This window comes from Melospiza melodia, chromosome 2, assembly GCF_035770615.1.
Source record: "Melospiza melodia melodia isolate bMelMel2 chromosome 2, bMelMel2.pri, whole genome shotgun sequence".
Taxonomy (NCBI): Eukaryota; Metazoa; Chordata; class Aves; order Passeriformes; family Passerellidae; genus Melospiza; species Melospiza melodia.
Window position 1 is genome coordinate 82,093,717 of NC_086195.1, and position 22,215 is coordinate 82,115,931.

Below are 22,215 nucleotides of genomic sequence, written 5' to 3' on the forward strand. Positions count from 1 at the left end.
GCATAGGAAGTGAATTACATTATATTCAATAAAGGCAGCAGGGGAATTTCAGTGAGAAGAAAGTAATTGTTCCATTTGGAACTCAACCAGAAGACAGGGGTTAACACACCAACACTAGTGGAAAGAAAAATATACCAGCACTATGAATTTCTCATGGAAGAGAAGGTATTCCAAACCACAGTTTTATCTTTCTTCTAAAATAGCATACATTCCAGCAGCATAGTCTTTTCTCATGTGCAGTATCTATGGAATGTTTATTTTCCAGTTTGGGAAGTGTAGCCCTAAACATAGCACTGCTGGCTGCTCCTGCTCAGAAGCTGAAGAGACCAGGAGCAATTTGGACAAGATATTGTAGTGTGGTGAAGAAACAGGCACTGATACCATTTGGAAGTGTTTGTGAGTATTATCACCCCATTGCTCAAGAGACAAATTTCACTTACATTTGACGAGATGGATCAACTGAACTGCTAAGATTTTAGTCACCTAAATATTAGACTCACAATGAAAAATGGTAGCAAGTTAATTTTAAAAATAACAACTAGGGTAAACACTACTTGAAGAAGAAACTTACTAAGTTTTTTGTCAGGACATGCAGGATTTTTCCTACAAAATTGTTTCCAATGAAAAATGTTGGTTTTAGCTGTATTCCTGCCTTTCCTCCAACCTTTTTCAATAACTTAGTGGTAAGTAAATTTGCTAGTAAGAATATTAACAGAAACAGGAAACAGAGGTGAAGCAGAATATTTCAGGAAAAGGTTTTTATTCCTAATCAGTTATGAGCAAGAGAACTCACTCAGTTAGTCATCCAGTAGAAACAGAAATTGAACACTGAAACAGGTACCAGATCTGAACAGAAATACACATGTGTAAAGCACAATACAAACTTAGTCTATGAGCTAAGTATTTTTCTTTAATAAATTCAAAAAGGCAAACATTTTGCCAAATTGTGAATAGCAGTAGAAACTGGAACACTGATTCAACTTAGGGATTATTTCATTTGAATTATTTCCTCATCTGAACAAATAAAGTAAAATAATTGCTAAGAATAGGAACAGTTACAATAATGGGATGAAGTTAAGCAGTAAGAAATGTTTGGCTACATAGCATGAATCATTTAAATTCAGGCTGTCAGGCAGCTAATAGTTACCCAAGGGAAACATGCTTCACCTGTGTCATTTAAAAAACAAACAATACCAGTTAAAACAGTATCTTTAAGTACTGTTTAAGTGTAAACAGTACTTTTTCCCCCTTTAAACATTAGCTAAGCATTTGAATGATTTGAACTATGAAAGTGAGGTTCAGGAACTGTCATAGCTCAGAACACCTATTAAAAAGAACAGAAGTCAAAACATACAGCAGAAACTCACTTTGCCACTCAGAGGACAACATAATAACCAAAATTTGTAAGACCAAGCTCTCCTAAAGTTTTCCCATATTAGCTTTCCAGCACAGAACTGGTGACATTTTCCAAGTTTACTTAGCTCTTGCAAAGCAGCCAACAGGCTTTTAAGAAAAATAATCATAAGTCCCAGGATTGCTTTATACATCCTTACATACACACTGAACAGTTTAGGTGATCATTTCTAATAATCTGTGAGTATTCTTTATTCAAGAGTGCAGAGAGCACCATGTAATGCTGCAACTCCAAACCTTCCTCCCACTTCAATTATCTACAAACACTAAAGCTGCCAGAATGGTTCTTCCCTCATGGTTTTCAAAGTCATAAGATGAATATTGCTGTCATGAGTTGGCAGAAATAGAATATGAGAATGAGCATGGATTATTTAGTAGGTGACAGATGAGAGGAAACAGAAGATGTACATACAGGAAAATGTAACACATCCACAATTTTCTTTGGGACCAATTAACATTAGAATTGGCTATCTTACTCTTAATCAGAATTGAGTTGCATTTTTTGTCATGAAAATGGGGGTCTTATCTCATGAAAGCCAGCAACACACTTTTTTGATTCAATAAATAAATACACACTGAACTACAGCACAGAAGAATCATTTTGTCAAATACTAGCACCAGCAACAATATGCGAGTTGGGGGAATAAATATTTAAGAAGTATTGCAGATGTTCATTTTGTCAGCTATGTTATTAATATCTCCTCCACATCATGACGGAAGACCCGAAGCACCCCAGCTGTGGCCTTACAACCTGGAGTGCTGAAACAACTTTTCTCTTGTCTCCTCATCTCTCTTCTCTCCTTAGCTGATGAAGTGACTCTAACAGTTAGCAACATGTACTCTTCACAAGCTGCTTTTTGCCTTCCCTTCTCCAAGCTTCTGCTTTCAATTCATTAAACCCCTTCCCTATCCACACCCAAACACACTCTAGTCAAAGGGCATGTTCATCTCAGAACATTTAGTGTCTGTTCTCAGAGCGATACCTGTGGGCTCCTGTCTTCACCCCAGCCTCCCTGCATGCTACCTGCAACAGAAATACAGAACAGGGTTTTCCTGTTGCTTGTTTAAAAAACATACATTTTCTCCTCTTGCTTATTTATTCACTCAGCTCCTAACCATTATCACTACAGCTCCAATACTGCTCAAGGTACTGAAAGCAACAGTTTGTGCCACTATCATCTAAAGTTAGCTGGTGAGGTTGGGCAGAAGCCCTCCAGAAGTCGGTGTTCAGATGCTGAGCAACAACTGCACACACCTTTCACACCTAAAAGCAAGCAAAGACATCCTGATGAAGTAGTCATGACATGGCAAGTGCCTTTGTGGAAATAACAGATAGTCCATAGAAATTGCTGTTGCTGGATTTTCTCAATTTCTGTTCATGCTGCACCACTTTATAGACACCTCTCCAGAACAGGACACAGGATCAAAAGTATGGCAGAAAAGTTGATGGACTGTACAGCAATTGAAACATTCTATTTATTTTTCCTATTACCCGAAACCCCTCCTATGTGGGCATCAACTCACTCAGAGAAGAGCTGCAGGATCTAAGTACACATATGGAAAAGAAACAACATCCCAGCATCATCACCTCAAGAAGTATCGCAGAAATGGTCAGTAATACAAGCAAAAGAGAAAAGAATCACACTGAGGCAGCCCAGCTTGGGATGGGTTCCCAGCCTTATGCTACAAATATCTCTGGAGATGCTTGCTTTGTTGTGCTTACATCTGTGAAAGAAATTACACAAAAGACTACTTCTGCTGTCCAGCAATTAATTTTAAGTACTAAAGTACTTACAAACTGCTTACAGTTCTTAAATGATGATGGATTGCTTCTTCCTGATGGATGTCTTGTTAATATGGCATTAAACCCATACAAAGGCAGAGTCACTGCCACCTGCAAAGAAGTTCTGTTCAACAACAATAACGAAAAGTTCCCAAAGCACAGTCATAAACATGTGTTTCTGAAACATTGCATTAATTCAACTACAAATACTTCCAATTCAAGGCAGGCTCTTCAGTAGAGAATTAAATATGAATTTAAAATTATACTGAATTTTAAAAATAATAAATGCCATAACACACAAGTTATATAATTCTCAGCTACTTTTATATTCAGAGCCAAATGCAACAATATGCTGTACCTACCAGCTAGAGTATAAACACTAGATGAACAAAAACACTGTATTAAAAGAATAATCTCACTTCTACCCAAACCTCAACATTTTGTGTCTCAAAAAACATCACCAAAAACAGGTCTGTTAAAGGAACATTTGAAAACCAGATACAAAAACCAGGCAATCATCACCTCGGATCTCATAAACGAAGTCACAAGTTCAACTGCCTTCCAAACAACATTTACCTCCACTGAAAAGTAAGTTTTGCTTGCTTTTGACATCCTGACATCCCAGTCAGTGTGAAGAATGATAATAAGATCTGTCAGTTTCTGGAAAAACTTAACAAACAAGGCTTTTTCTTAAGGAGTTGTTTGATTTGATTTTGCTAGCTTTACCAAGTCTCCCGAGGGGTATATTTTTCTCCACTGTGCCAATGGCCTGCTAGAGACACTGTAACAGTGGAAGACTTAACCCCATCAGAAGATACCATCTCTCCCTCTTAATGCAAAAAGGAGTCAGGCTTACTACAGTTTCATTTTAAGAGATTACCCCTGAGAATCAAGTTCAACTACAGTTTATGCCGAAAGCCCAGAAAATGAATATACAGTATGTCTTAACTATATTTTTAAAAAAAATTTTTGAATGGTAAATGCAGCTGAAACTCCCCAGAGGAGATGAAAATGTTTTAGTAAATTTATGAAATATTAAGCCCCAGGAATTTATGCAATGTTGAGGATAGCAAGGCAACTCCTACTGTGGTTAAACATCATACCACTAAGTTAAAGAGCTACATCCCCCTCCCAATTAACATTTTCATTTGAAGACTACTCTAATTTGAAATGTCCCCTTTCTCAATTCCATTTTAAAACTTCTTCCTGTGAAATATAAGTGCACTGCCTTATTTGACACACAAAGTACTATCGAAAACAACTCAGAGCATTAAAAAAAATGTTTTTCTTGCTTCAGTATCAAGCACCTGGAAAGTGACTGGAAGGTTCTTGAAAAACCTTAAAGGTTATTAAAAGCATTCCTCATTTTCCCTGGGGACTTAAAACTCAATTATTTTCATTCCTCCTTTTAAGCTATGAAATTACATCATCTCTTCCCCTTTGATTTATACTTTAAAGTACTTTTTCCTGCATTGTTCCTCAATTTGCTAATTCACTAATAAATAAAACTCCTGTTGGCTCCCCTCATGAAATAATGAAAGAGGAAATGTCCAGTATTGCATGTCTCCTGGCAAAACAGGACCATTCATTATATTCAGCTTATTATATATATTTTATGTGTAATTTTAATAATTTGCAATTTATTAGTTGTTTCAGCTACGCAGGTCTTTGGCTTAACTTGTCAAATCTTCAAGCAATAAACTAACAGAGTGCCTTGGAAGATCTCTCCAAAGCACTGTGATAGAGTAGGAAAGCAGGAGGTTTCCATCTGCTCTGTTTGTTAACTGCCCCTCAAACAGAGCACAAGACAGGGGCAGTTCCAAGTTCCCTTCCTGGACACTTGGTGCTCTCCAAGCCCAAGGTACCTTCACTCTGGCCCTACACTGGGGCCCGCTGCATTCCAAAGATGGCTACACTTGTGTTAGCTCCCTCTTGTACAACACTTCCCACTCCATGAAACAGCTGCAGAAATGAGACCTCTGCTCTCAGGCTTTGTGCCTTCTTCCTCTAGCCCCCTGCCCAACTTTAAAAAAAATTAATCAGCAACAGAAGAAAAATTGCTGTCACTGAACACGACAGGGAAGAGCCTGTCTCCCTCATCTTTCATTCCCTTCTATTGCATGCTCATACAAATTGATACAAACCCCTCTGAGCCTCCTCTTCTCTAGGCTGAACACTTGCAGCTCTCAGATTCTCACTGTATGACAGATACTCCAGCCCCTTTATCATCTTCGTGGTCCTGAATGGACGGAGAGTCCTTTAATGGACTCTCTCCATTAAACCTGTTATATTAAGGATCTCAGAACTGGACACAACATTGCAGAAGTTACCTCGCCATTGTGGAGAAGGATCACCTCCCTCAACTTTTACCAATGCTCCTTACACCTCAGCCCAGGTAACACCAGTCTTTGCTTTGCCACTTGGATTGGTTGCTGGCTCATGGTCAGCTTGTCCACCAAGGATCCAAAGATCTTTCTGGACAAATGTGCTTTCTAGCTCAGTAGCCCCCACAGCTTACTGGTGTAAGGGGTTGTAACTCCTTAGGCATAGAACTTTGCATTTCCTCTTCTGGAGCCTCATGAGATTTCGCTGCTCAATTCTTCAGCCTATAGAAGTCCCTCAGAAGGGCAGCCAAGCCCTCAGTGTTATCACTCACTCCTCAGTCTTGTATCATTTGTAAATTTGCTGAGCTCATACTCCATCTAATCATCAGCTAATTAATAAACCCATTGAACAGCTCTAGCTGCAGTATCACGCACTACAGCAATCCAGAAAACAAATGGAAAGCAACTAGTGAGATAAAAAGCCCAAGAGTTCAGCTATTTCAGCTACATGGACAGCACTCCTTTTGCCATGCGATACTCGTACCAAAGTGCACACATAAAAGTAAGTAAGACTGCAAAAAAAAGTAGTACAAGGTCTCCATACAGTCATTTCCCACAAAGCAGGTCTTGCTTCTAGAATGCAAATAAAACTTCCTGCCTGCCTAAATCAACAATCTCCACTAGGTCACAGTTCCCCCTCAAATACCAGCAATGAGCACAAACACACACAATCCTCAAAGCCACATAATCTTTCAAAGTTAAAAATGATGCAACCTTCCTGCTACACAAAAAGTAAGCCAGCTTTTGGTTTTCATTTTCTTGGGGCTCTTATTTCCTTCCTTCTGAAGCAGTCATGACATAGGACCATATCTGTGTATGGCTATACTCACAAATAGCAACAAACTCTGCTGTGACTTAGCAAAGCCAGCAGTAGTCTAACATTTTAGTAGGGCAAATCACATTATCACAGGCTCACATAATACACAACCAGAAGTCAAGACCAACTTAAATTCCTGCAGTGACTTTCTCTAGAGCTGAGCTGAACAGTCACACAAACATTTTGATTACAAATGACATCCATACCACTGCTTCTCATCAGTGCCTACTATAATCAGGCAATCAGGCACAATGTTTTCTCATGATCTTTCATCACTTTATAGAAGAGATCAGACTCAGCTGGGACTGACACTGGCAAAGGGAATTGTACTATTTGATGACACAATTTTAATGAAGGAACACGCCTCCTACTCCATAGGAGGAAGAAAGACACTACTAAGCAAGCTGCTCTCCAGCATACTTAAGTGTGGCTGTGTGCATATAAGGTTGAACTTCACAGGCCTCATGCCCATTTTGTTACCCAAAACAAACACAGAGTTCCTTACCTGCAACAAATGACCGCTTTACAGGAGAGTGCCAAGTCCAGAAAGCTCTGCCTGACTTCAAATGAAAGGGCATACTTCAGTGTGTGGCCATCAATAATCAGGGCAATATCATTTTCCTTGCCCAGTGACTCCCCCAGACTGGTACAATGTTGAGTCAGAGAAGCTCTTGTTGCCTGAAGGAAAAACAAAAGAAAATGTTTCTTCCTAATATAAGAAAAGTGCATTCAAACTAGAGTAAGGTATCTCCAGATCACAGCACACATGCACTCAAATTGGCACTGACTTGAGCTAGTGTGTTATCAGCACCTTGCGCAGATATACTGATTGGTGTCACAAATAGGCACAAGCTGCCTCTGCTTGCCTAGGAACTTGTCTTGTTTCAGAGCAGACTCCAGCATCTTTACTACACACTCCTGAATGATGGATGTGCCCAAAGCAGTTGTGATACAGCCTTCCCAACTGTAGCCCAAATACATCAACTTTCCAAACAGGTAGGAAAAGAATCAGGCCACTTCCACTAAAAGGGGAAGTGTGGGAGGAAAGAGGAGAATTTCCTTTACAATTCATTCTGTCATCTCACTCATTAGTATGGTAATCGAAACAAATTCACTCTGATCCACTAGAAAACTAGCCCCAAACTGGAGGCAAATTTACAGATTAAGTTAATGAGTGGGACAGAGAACACAATTCAGCCACTTGAAACACAGATTACCTTTTGCACTTTCTTCTTTAAAAGAATGACTGCATAATTCCCTGTTTCCCCATTAAAATGTGAGGGATTAGATTTATGACTTCATGGCATGCTTTATCTACACTGTACCTGAAAATCTAACACAAAGGCAATGACTGTGCTTCAACCATTAGGGAAAACAAGGGTAAGTCTTCTGGGAAGAAAGCTGTTTTATCTAGTTCAACACTACTGTGCAGGGTCAACATTCACAGAACTCCAAGGATGGTATAACAGATACAGTTTGGTTAATGCTATCAATAATCGAATTTTATCCCAAGAGCCTCTGCCCCTGGGATCTTGGAGTATAATTTCTTTTTCTTTACTGCTTCCTCTCAGTCTTGCTCAAGCATTTTTCTTGCTCTCAAGTGCAGAATTAACCCCCGTCCTTCTCCTGAATGCACACACAGGATTAAATGCTTCTCTGACTATTTGAAACCAAGGGAGAACTCCCTGCCCTTATTCCCTGTCTAGCACTTGGGGCACTTTAGAAGGAACACCCTCACTTTTCAGCTGACCCAAAGGAGGGTGAAGGCCAGAGCCCAAGCACTCCCCCCTACAGAGACAGAGAAGAATCGGAGGGCAAGTTCAGGAGGGTTACTGAATATCCATCATCTATTGCTCAAAAGACAAAGCCACAAGAAAACTTATAAAAGGTGGTATTTCTCATCAGTTGAGGATACCAGTCCCTCCATTGCTTATTATCATGCATACAGATAAGCCTCATCCAATTAACGTTCTGGTCATGGAACTTACTCATCTTACATGTAAGATGACACAGAATTAGGAACACTGTTAATAATACCCCAACACACAATCAAGGATTACAAATGAGACACTTCATTTTATCAGCACTTTGTACAACTCTCAATATACTCCTCCATTTGCAAGGCTAACTTACAACCTAACAGCTTTATACAGTAAAAAAGCGTGAATTATTATTTATGTTTCTTCCAACTACTTAAAATTGCTGTTTTTTAAAAAAGAAAACTGTTACTCTTATAGGCCAGTGCAATTAAGCCAAATAAACCAGACCCCATTCTCAATGGGTATATAATGACGACCTTCTAAGCAAGCAGGGGAACAAACAGTTGGAAACCATAGGGAACTATATCCTTCTCTGGGCAACTCATTAATGGTAACTAGAGTAAAAATCCCTACTTTGATCCCCAGCTTTTATGCTGTGCTTGACATTAAGGGATAAGTTTCTGTGAGTCACATCAAGCAAGACTAAGTCAATCCTTTACTAGAACAAGCATGATGGAGCAGAAATCAATAGTAATCCTAAGAAAGTATCTCACATCTGTGGAATACCCCTGCCTTTTTTACTGAATATCCATAAAGCCTAAATGGTAAGTTTGTCAGGGCATCTGACAGAAATAGAGTACTAAAAACAAACAAAGCAAGCCTTTCACTTAGCCATAATAAACTTGGTTTTCCTTCCCAGGCACAGAGCATCCAGCTGCCCTGGGGAAACCCAGAGAGGCACGTGCCAATCAAACCTTACGGTAGTGGCATGTTGATTTCCATCAAATATTAAAAATATACAGCTTTACTTGAAAGTCAGAAGGGGCAAAAACTGAAAAGTCCATCTTCTTAGTAGCCTTGATTCAGTGGGTTATTCTAATAAATATAGACACTTTGTAAGCCAGTAGAGGACATGTGCACATGCTTAAGCGCTCAGTTGAATGAGAGTAACATTGTCAGTTTAGAGCTTTACAAGGGCTTAAAAACTCATTCATAAGACCACCGAGTGTCAGAGAACAAACATGAAAAAAAAAAAAGATTGTAAAAATTAAACTACAGAGCTCAAACTGAAAAAGCTAAGGAAATGAGGTTTCAATTTATTTTTATTCTACTTTTAGACCTTAGACATGATGAATGGATTTGTTTCTAAAAACATGAACAATTCTGACATAAATGCATTTAAGGGTTAAAGATGTTACAGTCTCTGTGCTTGAGTTAAATTTAAGACATAGTGCTACATTCCATAATAAACCTATCCCACCTGCTCTTCCTGTTTGTTTTTTCATTTCCATTTTAACAAGTTGGGACCACAAATACAAACCCTCAGCAGAGCATTTACTTGCATTACCGCCTTAAAATAAACTTTCAGATTTTACTGTTCTCTGTGTGCATAATTTCCATACAGAACATGAAGTAACATCATTAGTTCACTATTATAAATCTTCATAGCAGACTAAATTTGTTGACAGACAGAAAACAAAAACATCCTGAAGCAGAGTTTGTGTGGTCTTCTCTGGACTGTACACTCAGGATCTTTAACAAACCTTGTGATAGCATGCCTGCATATTCTCACTTCCTAAAACCTAAGGAAAAATCTCTGCTGTGCCCAGCCGTATTAATTACAATACTAACAAACATTCTGGGATTTACCAGGCTATTATTTTGTAGGTTAATAGAGCACATATCAATACTTTTTACATGATGCTTGAAGTCAACTGTGAAGTCAACACAATCAGAGTTAATGTAATCAGAAACTCTGCTGATTTCACTAAAAACAAGAGCAGTCTCCTCATGCTGTAATAAGAAACATTAGGAATGTTGTATAGGTTACTTAATTAGAACTTAAGCATTTTTTTTTTGTGTACAGCATGTGCCTTTGGGTGGTGCTTGTTGTTGTTGCTCTTGAGGTTTTTTTTTGCTCTGTTTTGGTTGGGTTTTTCTAGAAGCAGTGCATCATACCATCCATTCCCTCCCACCAGAGCTTTGGACACTACAGCAAGAAATGTTGGTGTTTGAGGCAATGAAGTGTCCAACACAGAATGACAGTATCAGATGCTTGCCAAGGAAAAAAAACAACTCAGAAGGACTTGCAAAAATTGAGTGCAGAAGACTCCAGCAGGGTAACAGCCACTCCCTAAAAGACGCTGATACCCAGAGAAGAATTGGACAATTATTATAAGACAATCAGTTCTAAATCTCCTCTTTCCTGCCCTGCATTTCCCTGGAAAGGCTCACAAACTCACTGAAGTTATAGCAGGAGATACAAAGGACAAATTTTTGGCAACCACTACACTCATGGTTCATTGTAAGCATACAGCCATCCATGGCCCATAAGGAAAGACATCTCAGGAAGAGAAGTCAGTGGCTTGTAGCTTCAGGTAGGCCAGAAGGCATCTTTAGCTGAAGAGAGCCACTCAGCCCTGGATCTGTGACCTCTGACAGACATACCCCTATACAGCTAAAATCAGCCTTACATTCTGGCTGCCCACACTTCATGCCCTCTTGGGTGGAGCATGGTGCTAATCATGCCATGATCATGGGTATGGCCTTCATATGGGCCATTCACTTTAGAGCTGGACTCAATGGTCCTCTGAGTTCTTTCCAATTCAGAATATTCAGTGATTCACCTTTCTTGAACAGCCATTCCTCCATCTCCAAAGACCTAAAATGAGCCTCACAAAACAAGCTCCTGCAGTAAGAGATGTTAAACTTACACATTAGGCTTACTTACTTACACTATAAGCTAAGTCAATCACAAACTATTTGCTTCTGTAGTTATCTTGGAAGTACTGCTAGCTACAGCAGCTTGAAGGGTTTTCCAAGCTAACTTCTTTCACCATCCTATATTTAATTTCTAAACCACTAGTTCTGGTATGAATGAGGTTAGATAAATTAGACAATCTGCTAACTCACTAGAGTGCACTGAAGTGCCAGCTCAATTTGTTTTACCAATCCACGGATTTACTTTTTACAGCTGCTGTTTTCCTTCCCATCCACGGATAATCTGAATCATCAGATGTAACAATTCTTTCACCATGCTGAAAAAAGTGGTTTCAATCAAAATACCAGCCACATCCCCTTCCCCCAGTGTTAAGTGAAAATTATTCCAAGAGAAATTGAAATTAAGCAAGGAATCCATTGCATAATCCCAATCAAGATAACACTGGCCAACCCTACTTAATGGGAAATTTTCCAATCTTCATTGTAACCTAGAAGTTTCACCACGTTAAGTGAAATCTTTGAATTCAATCTGCCTGGCTGCTGTGCCAAAGAGATCTGTAAAGACTTCTGGCAGAAGCAAATTTACAGGAAAATAGGAATAACCAACATAGAGGCAAGAAAACCTAATGCTTAAACCAAAGCTGGCAAAACTATTAGAACTATTTAAAGCAACACCCCTTGGGCAGAAGAGTCACTGGAAGTGCTTGCCACAATAAATAGCACATATGCAAGAGCTAACCTTGAAACCTGTCCTGGAACTTAGAAAGAAATATCACTTTCAGAACAGATCCTCACTTTTGCCAATCTTCCAAGTTTGGTACCAGACTTGACTAGGTCAGCAAACTACTTTAACTTCCAAAAGCAAACAGGAACTTCTCAAGACCTAGTTATAAGGAAGGGTGCAAGCATATAGCCACAAACCCTAGTGAAGATTACTTCATGTTTATGTCAGTAGTCCAGCTACAGGACTTGTCAGTTCCTCTGTTCCTGCTCTTTTGTGATTCCTATAATTGATCAGGCTTCAAACAGTTGGTTTTTTAACTGCTTCTGTGTACTCTCATAATTTAGCTGGGGATGGAAATACCAATTCAAACACAATTGTGTTTTCTAGGTGCAATGTCACAGACATTTTTTCACAGAAATCCTTTCTTTCAGATTTCTGCATCTTCTGGGAAGCAAAGGCCCCAGAAGAAGAATGCAAACAATTGTTATCAACTGCTGTGGAATGCAATAGGACGCACCTGTGATTGGTTCACGTTCCATGTGTTTATAATTAAGGGCCAATCACAGGAGCAAGCTGGGGACAGAGTCCCGGGACACAGAACTTTGTTTTAGATTCTTTTCTATTCTTAGCTTAGCAGCTCTGCAACTTCTCTCTTTATTCTTTTTAGTATAGTTGTAATGTATTATATATCATATATCAATAAATCCAGCCTTCTGATCAAGAAACAAGATTCTCGTCCTTCTCTCACCCCAAGCGACCTCCTCAGGACGCTGTAATAGTGCAATGTGTCACTTGCTTGTATAAACGGATACAAAAGCCATGGCCCATAAAATGGATACTCAAAACATCAGTAGAATTGAAAATACTTAATTACTAATATTGGAATATGTATGGTGTAATATAATCAACTCTACAACAACATGGACCTCCACATTCAACTCCCAAAAAATTTCAGAGAAGCATTTGCACACTTTCTCAACAATAACGAAATTCTTAAGAGTAGCCACAAAACCACTCTGGCTTTCTTCTACTCTAAAAACCATATAACAATGCAAAAAAAAAAAAAAATCAAACTTGACAGCAGTGTGGGCATTAATCTTGCTAGATGTGCAACAGATAAGGCAGTGCATGGGGAACAGAGCAGGCTGTGTTCCTGGAAATACACCACCTGTAAGGTTCTTGTAAAACCAGAAGTACAAATATTAGCAGGGAGATTGTTCTGTTTACTAACTTACTAAAAACAGCACTATGGAGAGATGACCCTGAAAATTACACATTTCGGAAGCCAAATTTTAAGAGTTCATCCCTTCCCTAGCTTTACAGAAGAAGAGGATATAAGGACACTCTAGTTGAGAGCCAGGAAAACCCTTAAGAGGCAAAGACTAACTGTGAATACTTCACTACTTCACATTTAGAAAGAAATACTACCAACATTTCCCAGTTTAGAGGAAGTCTGAATACTTTTACAATACAGGATTCACTTCAAATTCAACCTGTACACACAAAACCATTTAGCAAATGGATTGTGGAAGATAAGATCCCAGCTGCACACCTTCAATTTACTCTTTTAAGTAAGATCAAAACTAAGAGAAAAACTAACAAACAGGCCCATCAATAGCTGTTTGCTCAGTATTACTGCAGTACTCAGACTGCATCACATACTGATTTAGATACATACAAGCACACAGTGTGTGACTACTCCAATATCACCTTACAGCCATTCTTAAAACATGTCAATCAAATGACTGTCACAGATCTGACATGGCAGAATTTATTATTTAATAACACCACGATTCTGCTTGATGAATATGATCTCCTACCATGCCAAAAAAAACATCATATGGAGGGCCCAGAGAAATTAGATAGGCTCACTCAAATCATTTTCATAGCTTTGAATTTAACTTCAACCTGAAATTCCTTCAGTTGGCCAAGTAATTTAAAATGTCTCAATACAAAGAGTCCTTAATCTGCATAGCAAATCTCAGGTTATCACATATTCAGACCAGATATTGCATTCAGATATAAGATAAATAGATCATACCAAAATTTTTCTAGCCAGGGGCAGCTGAAAGCCCTGATGAATTTGCCCATTAAGAGCTGTAGCAAGTGCTGTGGAGAATGATTCAAAGATGTTTCCAGTTCTGCAACAAACTTTTATGCAGGAACCAAGAAACTTGGTTAAATAGGAAAAAAAAATACACTCTGAAGGAACATCTGTCCTGTCATCTGCACATTTATCTCCAAGCATGTTCTACATAGTTTAAAAAAAGAAAAGAAATGGAGCTTTTCACAAACTTCATCTGATCACAGAAAAATTATCTCCAGAAGTGTCAGATATACCATCTCAAACACATATGCTGTGAAAAGAGCTGCAGGTACTTCCAGTATCTGCCAGATGAGTTCAAGATCATGGCAAGGAAGAGCATCAAAGAGCTGACTATTCAAAAAGCACATGGCGAAGTACTCAAGAAAACTTAACACAGCATGTCAGGTGGTTGCACACTAAACTTCAGGCTCTCAGTGAAGAAAAGCAGCATCTTTAATATGGAACATATATAAAGTCTCCCCTGCAACCCCAGAGCTGGAGAGGCTTTGGGGTGGGGAAGAAGGAGGGAAGAATTAGGAGCAAAGAAAGGCTTCTGCCAAATCAAGAAGTAAAATCGATTTGTTCCAGACTTCACTAACCAGTCATCTCCCACCCTGCAGATTAAATAACATGGCAGTGCATGCTGCCAGAAGTGGCGATCCTTGTATCTTAGCCTTTTGAACTAAAACCTGAAGTCATTTGCAGCACTACTTTTTCCTCACATTAAAGAGAGAAATGCTGATTATAGCAGTGGCATCGTAAAAATCTCCTTACTGTAATCTTGACTAAAATACGGATTAATTAAAGAAAAAAATCAAGAAAAGTGACAAAAGTCTCAGCATTCTCAGACAAAAGAACTGGCATCCTAAGTAGTTATCCAGTGCAACATTGCTGCCAAAGGCACCATCTTGAAAGCCACAAGTCTTTTGCAATCCTCCTTTCAGTTTCACGAGGGCAAAGCTGGCAGCATAAGAAACAATTGTAGAAACAACTGCAGTCAAAAGGGCAATTCATCAAAGGTTCTTCAAATGCTATGGAAGACAATACTGCATTTGTTCAGTTTGACATTTTTTAATATTTTAGCAAGAAGCATGTGTATCCTGGGACAACCAAAGATTTCAAACATTATAGCCCCAACCCTGCTCTCTTCACACTCAGAACAGCATTAGACTTATTACACTATTTTCATTTACTCCAGAACTACTCTATGTAGGTGACTCTTTCTATTGCTTTCAATATATAGTAGATATTTGATCACAGAACAGTTTACGGTGCACATTAAGAAAGTTTATGTCTCATATCACAGAAAACTCAAAGAAGAAATGCTTGTTCTGGATGCTAAAACATCTGTGTGATTACTAAAACCAACTGTGCTCTGCCAAGAGGAAGCAGCCTTTTAGTTTTGCCAGCAAGCTAGAATGATTTGTCATTATATTATGGTATTTTAGCTTTATTAAATTCATTCAAAAGAATGGACTTTTTATTTCCTTCTACTTTTTCTCTTTGGAACATAATCCAGCTTTTCCTGGAAGCAAACAAACAGAAGTCCACTCTTGAAGACACTCCTTCAGGAAGTTACTGATTCTTGCCAAGTAATTTCTCAGAGGTAACAGCCCACTTCTCAACCTGATGGATAAGCCTTCAGATCAAGGAGACCCCACAACCTTCTGTTTTAGATCATGAAGATACAAGATTCTCTGTTACACTGTCTGAACCACAAGTTTCTGTGTTGCTCTGTTTTAAGCTGTCAGTACACATCAATGCCCCCAAACAGCTGAAGAGAATTCAGCCAAGAAAATAACACTGGTATGCGGACATACAAGTCAGTCTATAATTTACTCCCCACTGCCCCCAAATAAGAGGACATTTTCTCCTTATATGAAATCACAGGACGTTTTGAGTTGGAAGGACCTTTAAGATCATCTAGTTCCAACCCCATCCCTAGACTAGGTTGCACAAAGCTCCATCCAGCCTGGCTTTGAACACTTCCAGGTGTGGGGTGCCTGCAACTTCTCCAGGCAACCTGTTCCAGTGTCTCACCCCCCTCAGAGTAAGGAATTTTTCCTTAACATGCAATCTAAACCTACTATTTTACAGTTTGAAGCCATTTCCCTTTGTCCTGTCACTATATTCCTGTAAAAAGTCCCTCTCCAACTTTCTTGCAGGCTCCTCCCTTCGGGTACAGGAAGGCAATTAGGTCACCCCTAAGCCTTCAGGTAGAATGCTTTAAAGATTCAGATCTCTGCTACAGATATTGGCTTTTTCATATATTTATACCTCTATATATGTATGGATTTTCTTTATATACATAAAGCGTAAATTATAAATTATCACTATTATTATTGTTGTTCTTATTATTATTGACCACTTTGGTTGATATAAATAAAATTCAGCCATCCTGACTCAGTGAGATTAGAACTTTCCTGAGACAAAGAACAGCCCCCAATGCAGCCAGGACTACACTAAAGGAGTTCTATCACTGCTAGCAAGTAAGGAATCCATGTTTATTAATGGATAAAAGACTGAACGTTAGTCACAATGAAATACAGATGAGATGAGAGAGCTCATTTCTCCTCCAGACGAATGCTAAGCATAAGGAACGCATAATATTGAGTAGTTTGATTTGCACAAAACAGGACTGATTCAAGATGATTTTCTCATTATGCAGTTACCTTTCCAGCACAGACACATGCATGTGTCAAAACTACTGTTTACCATGACAAAATTATTTTATATTTTCAAGACACATTACATGTGTAGTCCGGAAAAGAGAAATTTTTGGTTTTACCCTTTGATGTAAGGTAACATCAATTTGTAAGATATCAAAATAAAGCTGGAAGGACAGAATTTCTCTCTCTAAAGACTAATAAAACTTAAATGGAGCTAGAGAAAGCTATAGCTTCAATTATTTGTAGTCTTCCACTCTTAATTTCCTCTCTAAAATCCCCCTTTAAAAAAAAACCCCAACTGCTGTTAGCATCTGTGCAGTTAATAGCTCAGTGGAATGGTGGTGTAAGTAACAGAGGCCATACTGCTGTCAGTGTTCATAGCCAAAGTTATTCCCACACTTCAGTAAAAGGAAACTGCTTTGAGAATTAAGCCAAACAGCAAACTCTAAGCTACTCGAGACAGTCCCAACATACAACAACCCAACCTGTCACATTAGTCTTCTTTTCAAGTGCTTGTGTACTATCAAATCTGTTTCTCAAGAAAGTTCCAGAGCAACTGACTAGGACAAGCAAGCTCCGTAATAAAAATGACTTTTAAGAAGCAGATTGCTTTTAGCTCATGTTGTTTGCTTAAAGCCCTGGTTTTGATTTAGTAACAATACACGTATTGAGCAGAAATATGAGAGAACTCGCAGTTCCTGAAATACCCTTTGAGATTTTACTTCTACCTTGACAGCATGACAAGCATCAGAAGTTACTCATACTCCTTGGAATATGTACTTTTCCCTTTTACCCAGGGCTGACTAGGCAATAAAACAACACACAAAGGGGGTTTCCAGAAGGATCTGATACAAGCTGTACTCCCATGACCTTACCTATTCCCCAACAGCCTCCCAAAAACAAAGAACAAGTGCATTCATCGATTGTTTCCATCCAACTGGGATCACTTTGACTCCTTCAAGAGTTAGGTCAGGCTTCCTGCCCTTTGGCAGCTGCTCAGTGGTGGGCAGGGTGCAACAGTCCACCCTGGACACTTCATTGCTGGCTTCAGTCCCATCTGCCCTCTCAGAACTTCTAATGAAGCAGAGCCTAGAAGCAGAAAGCAAGGCAGCATTCTCCTGCTTGGGTCAGCCCCTTTGGCAAGCTACTGGAAAGGGGTGCTCAAACCTGTCTTCTGTTTAAGACAGAACCTAAAGTTTAAACCTAAAGTTTTAAAGCTTCTGTTTAAGACAGCACCTAAATTGCCCCACCAGGGCAGATAAAGGATATGAAAACACTACATGTGCCCTGAAGGACATGGACACTCCCACACCTGGGAAACACAGACTGTCAGAGGAAGAAGCAGAGATCAAAAAGCTGGAACAGCAAGGATACAGGGAAACTGGATTTTCCCTTGTGTCCCAAAACTAAAAGTAAGAGCTCTATAACTCTGCATCCAAGCAGAGGACAGTAGCAGGACTAAAAGTGCTAACTTAGACTACAGGTTTCTAAACCCATAAATTACAGTGCTAAAATACAGGTACACATATACAGGAAAGGGAGAAACATTATTGAGTTACACAAGCAAGATGCTAGGAAACATTCAAGCTAGATCACAGATCTTCACTATCTGAACACTTCTAGATCTGTAGGATCAAATAACTCTCATTTAACAACTGAAGAAAAGTTACAGAAGAGCTATCCAAAGCACCACACATAAATTATGGAAATTAAAGAATTTAGTATTATAGTATCGGAATACCAGAAATCCAGACAGCTATGTATTTGTTCAGCTGATACAAGACCCATCTACAAAGCATTAGATCATGAAATGAGAAAACCATGACAGAACTATGAAAATGGTTTTATGCATGCCAGCCTGTTCAATCTACTTACTAGTTTTGCTCAAATAAGATTTGTCACAATGTAAATTCTTCTGCTGCACTTTGATTACAAAATTAGTACTTCATAACAATAACATCAGGTAAATGCCTCAAGATTGTCCAGCTTGAACACTTTTACCAGAGAAAGTCAGAAGATTATATTTGCAAGATCAATTCATGCTCAATGCTACTTACCTTCAAAACACCAAAAGAAACAAAATCCTTCTGTCTTGCAATTTGAGCACAGCAGATTACAGTGACAAAAGGACAAAAATTGCTGTCCAGAGAGCTTGTGGAAACCCCATCCCCAGAAATGTTCAATAAAGGCCAGGTTGGACGGGGCCCTGAGCGACCTGATCTAGGGAATGGAACCCTTACCCATGGCAGAAGGGGTTGAAACTAGATCTTTAAGGTCCCTTCCAACTCACACCATTCTACAGTTATATGAAAAATAAAAAGGTCTGAAAAAGCAAATATAACCAAGCATTCTTTGAACAATTAAGTTTAACTTAACTGGCAGCAGATATGTGAGCAATGACAAACTACATGTGGCATAGACCCAAATTCTTCCTCCTGCCCTCAATTCCACCCTTGAAACAGGGCACAGGGCAGTCGGCTCCTCCAGCCCGTCCTTTGCCACACAAAGTCACACAAAGAGCCAGCAGGAGGATACAGCCTCCCCTCACCTCCTCAAGTGTCTGGAGAAGTGAGGCCTGGGTCTATGGACCACCTTCCCACAGGCAGTCCAGAAGCTGCCATACAACTGTCACTTTTCATGCTGAATTTTACTTCAATTCTGAAGCCAAATTAATTGTTGTGCCTATCTTACAAAAAAGGTTTACTCCTACACCACAGCTTCAACTAGGTTGAATGATAAAATGGAATGGCTGGAGGCTCCTAAAGAGCCTGAAGCCTATCTAGAGGGTTTTAAAAACGTGACTACAACATGATAACATGGAAACGTGAAAACATGATAAAACATGAAAAGCTAAGGGTTTATAAGAGATGATGGTACATGGCATCAAGATCTTTCTAAATATCAGCCAACAGCCCAAGATTATTTAGGCTACTTGTCTCTCAAACAGCATTACCTTCTCAGCATAGGCTATACCCTTAGGGAAGGGTGATGTACATGAACAAACACACATCTCCTGACAGCAGCTTCAGAAAGACACTGCTTGGTCATGCTCTGGCCTTACATCACTCTTAGGTAGTAGCAGAAAAGGAAACAAGCATGAACAAGGGCAGCTTTGCCACTGGCCTCCTTGAAGATCAAAGGAAGCAAAAGCCTCCACTCAGCTGTTCCCTAGTAATTTTCTTAGCTAAGATTATTTGGGAAAAAAAAGTCTTGAGCATTTAAAGCACTTCCAAGTTGCACAGGAATAGAAAAATGGCCTTTGCTAAACACAGACCTATTTAATACTACATGAGGTGACATTAAAAGGCTACTTGCCCTTGCCATCACAAGTTTAAGGCAGTTTCTTCACCAGCCATAGTTCAGCCAGAACTGAAATTCCAGACACACTGCAAACCTGAAAGATTACATGTGTTCAGTGGACAGTTTAGTGTCTTCATACTTTCAGAGCTCCACAGGAGACAACAATCCCAGGTAGTGCTTGTGAGAGGAATGGAGGTGAGATGTATTTGCTTGGTTCAGTGACTGATGAGTTACATCCAAGGGCATTCTCTAAGAGCTGTACTGATAGCGGACATTAAGGACAACTTCATATAACTGTTTTGATAATCTTGAAGTTCCAATATTGTACGTAATCTATGGGAGAGCTCCCAAACAAGAATTACTGAAACAGTATTAATGTTATATAATCTTCAAGTCATGTAAAAACTGGTTTTGTCAATTTAGTACTTTAGATTTAAAACAAAATCCATAAAAGTCTTCTCCCAATCAAGGCAACAAATGTTTTACTTGGGGCAATGAATTCTAACAAGAACCAGGAATACCAAAAATAAGTAGTTTTTCAGACTGTATACAAGATCCCTGAAACTGAGAGATGCTGAGCCCCATTTATTCCAGCCTCTCAAGTAGCCAGACGCTGCATTCCTCCCAAAGCTTATTCCCTTAGCTGACAAGATGATCATGTTCACCTACTAAAAAAAACCCCACTATTTCAAAAGTCAGCACCACAAAGATTTTTCAGAGCTCCAATCTCATTGCAGAGAAACATACAGTTAAGGTAACAATATTCACAACTCCCAGACCAAAATATTCATTCTTATATCCCCCAGGCTGCCTTTCTGACTATGTGAACTGAAATTCCACATGGGAAATTGGGATTGAGCCACAATGACTTTGGACATTGAAATCAGTTAGGGCAGAACACCATCTTTTGGAAGACACTAGGAGAGTTGAACACAAAGGGTATATCTTGAAATAATACGTAGCAGTAATTATCCTGGGCTTGGCCAGTGGTCTTCTTTGCTACAAACACATCTGTACTTTGCTGCTTCGAGCTTCCTTCAGGCCCTAGTTAACCTTTGCTCATAAAGCAAGATATGTTCCCAAAATGCCTAATGGAAAAGAATACTGTAACCAACTAACTGAACATGTGAACCCAAACTCGAGACTACTGAAATTGCAATACAAGGCAGCAGACGTGGCCTTAAAACCACACCGGCCATTTTTACAGCAGACTGTATTCAATGTCTTATTAGACTAAAAAAACCCCACACCCACAAACTACCAACCAAACAACAAAACTGACAAAACCCCATACCAAAAAATTTTCTTGCTATTTTAGTCCACATTATTTAGCCTGTTTAGTTCTTAAAATATGCAGTTTACTGTACTTCATATTAACATCAGGCTTCTGTAACAAGCTTCGCTACATTAAAGAAAGAAAAAAAACCAAACAAAACCAAAACCGAAAAAGTCTGACAGCAGTTATGACAGTGTGAAAATTAATAGTCAAAACCCAAAACCCAACTAAGAAACCAGGCAATTTAGCACAGGCTTCTGTGATGAAAATAGAGGCACTCCAGGACTTTATGTTCACTGATTTAGAGAATGCACAGCAGTTAAGTCAGTGGATAGGCAAGGTAACTAATTCCAAGTGCAGATATAAAGGCAGTCTAAGTAGGAGTGCTTTGTCTCCTACAAAATTAGAATATGTGCTAGAAGCATGCTTGGTTCTACATGACTACCATATTGTTTTGAATAATATTTCATTTGAGAATTTCTTCCAGGTGACCACCACAAGAAGTTATATTGAAGATTTATGCTCATGGGAGGTAACTCTACTACATTCCTGTACAACATCTACAGCAACAACTTTTTATTTGCTTCAACACAGCACCTTAGCTCCCAGTATATTGTCAAATAGCAACAACTCCTTCTTGGCAAACATATTTTCTAACACCTTCTGCAAGAATTATCTCTGGTTTGCAGATTTCCTTACTGAAGGTTCATGTGGCTTCTGGATGCTGGACAAGCTCGAGTCAAATGATCTATCACAACATCTACTTTATTTGTAATCTCAAGTAGCTAAATAATTTCCATTTCTTAAGAAGCTTCACATACTTTCCTCATACAAAAAAATCCTACCCAACAAGCTAAACAACCTGCTGCTTTCTCTCCCTCCAAAACCATCACACTGGATTTCTCCAGTGTCCTTACTCGACTTCTCAAAAATACTCTGTCTACCTGCATTATAGGTTTCAACAAAATTGCTAATATCAAGCAGTGAACCACAGAGGAAAGCAAAGCTTCCTCCAGTTACTCTATACTTTTCCAGACTCCCACAGGTAACTCATTTTATCCCT

At 39.1% G+C, this 22,215-nt stretch overlaps 1 protein-coding gene across 2 annotated transcripts in view; it reads right to left on the reverse strand.

Annotated features, from left to right (window-relative positions):
- The window catches only part of ATP8A2 (ATPase phospholipid transporting 8A2), a 314,756-nt gene that overhangs the window by 188,672 nt on the left and 103,869 nt on the right, over positions 1-22,215 (reverse strand). For both annotated transcript variants that reach the window (XM_063149059.1, XM_063149060.1), the window contains one exon: positions 6,903-7,075. In XM_063149059.1, coding sequence (XP_063005129.1) covers positions 6,903-7,075 — 173 coding nt within the window. The remainder of the gene's footprint in view (positions 1-6,902; positions 7,076-22,215) is intronic.